Here is a 2,500-nt window from a genome sequence, read left to right as displayed (position 1 = left end):
ACATATAAAATACTGCGCGGAATAGACAAAGTGGACAAAGACAGGATGTTCCAGGGAGGGGACACAGAAACAAGAGGTCACAATTGGAAGTTGAAGACTCAGATGAGTCAAAGGGATGTTAGGAAGTATTTCTTGAGTCATAGAGTTGTCAGGCAGTGGAATAGCCAAGAAAGCGACGTAGTGGAGGCGGGAACCTTACATAGTTTTAAGACGAGGTTTGATAAAGCTCATGGAGCAGGGAGAGAGAGTACCCAGTAGGAACCAGTGAAGAGGCGGGGCCAGGAGCTAAGACTCGACCCCTGCAACCACAAATAGGTGTGTAAATAGGTGAGTACACACACACACACACACACACACACACACACAGGAGAAGAGTGCTGGAGCACCTACAAAGGAATGTCCTTATCAACGACAGCCAGCACGGTTTCAGGGACGGGGAATCCTGTGTCACAAGCGTACTGGAGTTCTATGACAGGGTGACAGCAGTAAGACAAGAGAGAGAGAGGGATGGGTAGATTGCATTTTCTTGGACTGTAAGAAGGCGTTTGACACAGTTCCACACAAGAGATTAGTGTGATAGCTGGAGGACCAGACAGGGATAACATGGAAGGCACTACAATGGATCAGGGAATACCTATCAAGAAGATAACAGTGAGTCATGGTACTTGGCGAGGTGTCAGAGTGGGTGCCTGTGACGAGCGGGGTTCCACAGGGGTCAGTCCTAGAACCGATGCTGTTTCTGGTATCTGTGAAAGAAATGACCCTGTTTGCAGATGATGTGAAATTGACGAGAAGAATTCAATCGGACGAGGACCGGGAAAAACTACAAAGAGATCTGGACAGGCTGCAGGCCTGGTCCAGATGCTGCCTCCTGAAGTTCAACCCCACCAAGTGCAAAGTCATGAAGATTGGGGAAGGGCAAAGAAGACCGCAGACTGAGTACAGTCTAGGGGGGCCAGAGACTACAAACCTCATTCAAGGAGAAGGATCTTGGGGTGAGTATAACACTGGGCACATCTCCTGAGGCACACATCAACCAAATAACTGCTGCAGCATATGGGCACCTGGCAAACCTAAGAACAGCATTCCGACATTTCAATAAGGAATCGTTCATGAAACTGTACACAGTGTACGTTAGGCCCATATTGGAGTATGCGGCACCAGTTTGGAACCCACACCTAGCCAAGCACGTAAAGAAACTAGATGAAACGAAAAGGTTTGCAACAAGACTAGTCCCGGAGCTAAGGGGAATGTCCAACGAGGAGAGGTTAAGGAAATCGACTGAGAGGAATTGACAAGGTGGACAGAGACAGGATGTGCCAGAGATGTCACACAGCAACAAGGGGTCAGAGTTGGAAGTTGAAGACTCAGATGAATCACAGGGATGTTAGGAAGTATTTCTTCAGTCACAGAGTAGTCAGTAAGTGGAATAGTTTGGGAAGCGATGTAGTGGACGCAAGATCCATACAGAAGAGAAGAGGTATGATGAAGCTCATGGAGAAGGAAGAGTGACCTAGTAGCGATCAGTGATGTGGCGGGGCCAGGAGCTGTGATTCGACCCCTGCAACCACAATAGGTGAGTACAACTAGGTGAGTACACACACACACACACACACACACACACACACACACACACACACACACACACACACACACACACATGTTCACATTCCCATGGCAGTAAAATATTTACAAGAAAACAATAGATAAAACAAAAGATAAAAAAAGTTATTGCGACTTTGACAATCAAAACACCACCGACTTCTTCCAGTAACCAAAACACTTTCACGAACCTTGATGCTGGTAAAGGGCTCTTGATCATGGAATTCTAGACTTGATCCTTTATTTAAATTAGCTAATCAACTGTCTATATTTTAATGAATACCCTTATATTGTCGTATTTTTTTGTACACACCGCCTCTCAGGTTAACACACTGACTTGTGTCGGCAGTGAGGGACTCAGAGTGGTGTGATGAGGTGCTTGGATGTTTGGAGCTTAATGACGATTGGAGCAGTGAGGATAGAATCAACGTCCTGCCTTACTCCAGAGCCGCCATCAACACACAGTTCCGCCTTCACACTCGAACGGCACCCGCTGAAGAGCAGGTATGAGGGTGTCGTGTGATGTAGAGGATCAGGTACAAGAGTATCTTGTGCGTAGAGGATCAGGTACGAGGGTGTCTTGTGACGCGAAGTGTCAAATGCAAGGGTGCCTTGTGACGTGGAGTATCAGGTACGAGGGTGTCTTGTGACGTGGAGAATCAGGTACGAGGGTGTCTTGTGACGTGGAGTATCAGGTACGAGGGTGTCTTGTGACGTGGAGGATCAGGTACGAGTGTGTCTTGTGAAGATGAGGAGCAGGTAGAGGTGACTGAAGGAGTAGCTGGTAGCACTTTTATTGTTCAACGATTGTAGATGTAGTTTTTAGATTCTCAGTGTCACAAGATAGAAAGAGACGATGGTAGATAATAAAAAAACAATAACTGCATTATTACCTGGT

The 2,500-nt window shown here is 46.7% G+C and overlaps 1 protein-coding gene across 1 annotated transcript in view; it reads left to right on the top strand.

Moving 5' to 3' along the window:
- LOC128701972 (pancreatic triacylglycerol lipase) overlaps positions 1 to 2,500 on the top strand; it is a 14,280-nt gene that overhangs the window by 5,263 nt on the left and 6,517 nt on the right. The window contains exon 2 of the mRNA XM_053795968.2: positions 1,952 to 2,106. Within this exon, the coding sequence (XP_053651943.2) occupies positions 1,952 to 2,106 (155 nt within the window). The remainder of the gene's footprint in view (positions 1 to 1,951; positions 2,107 to 2,500) is intronic.

The sequence above is a fragment of the Cherax quadricarinatus genome, chromosome 77 (assembly GCF_038502225.1).
Source record: "Cherax quadricarinatus isolate ZL_2023a chromosome 77, ASM3850222v1, whole genome shotgun sequence".
Taxonomy (NCBI): domain Eukaryota; kingdom Metazoa; phylum Arthropoda; class Malacostraca; order Decapoda; family Parastacidae; genus Cherax; species Cherax quadricarinatus.
Note: the sequence above shows the minus strand (reverse complement) of the source record. Positions and strands in the feature narration are given on the sequence as shown.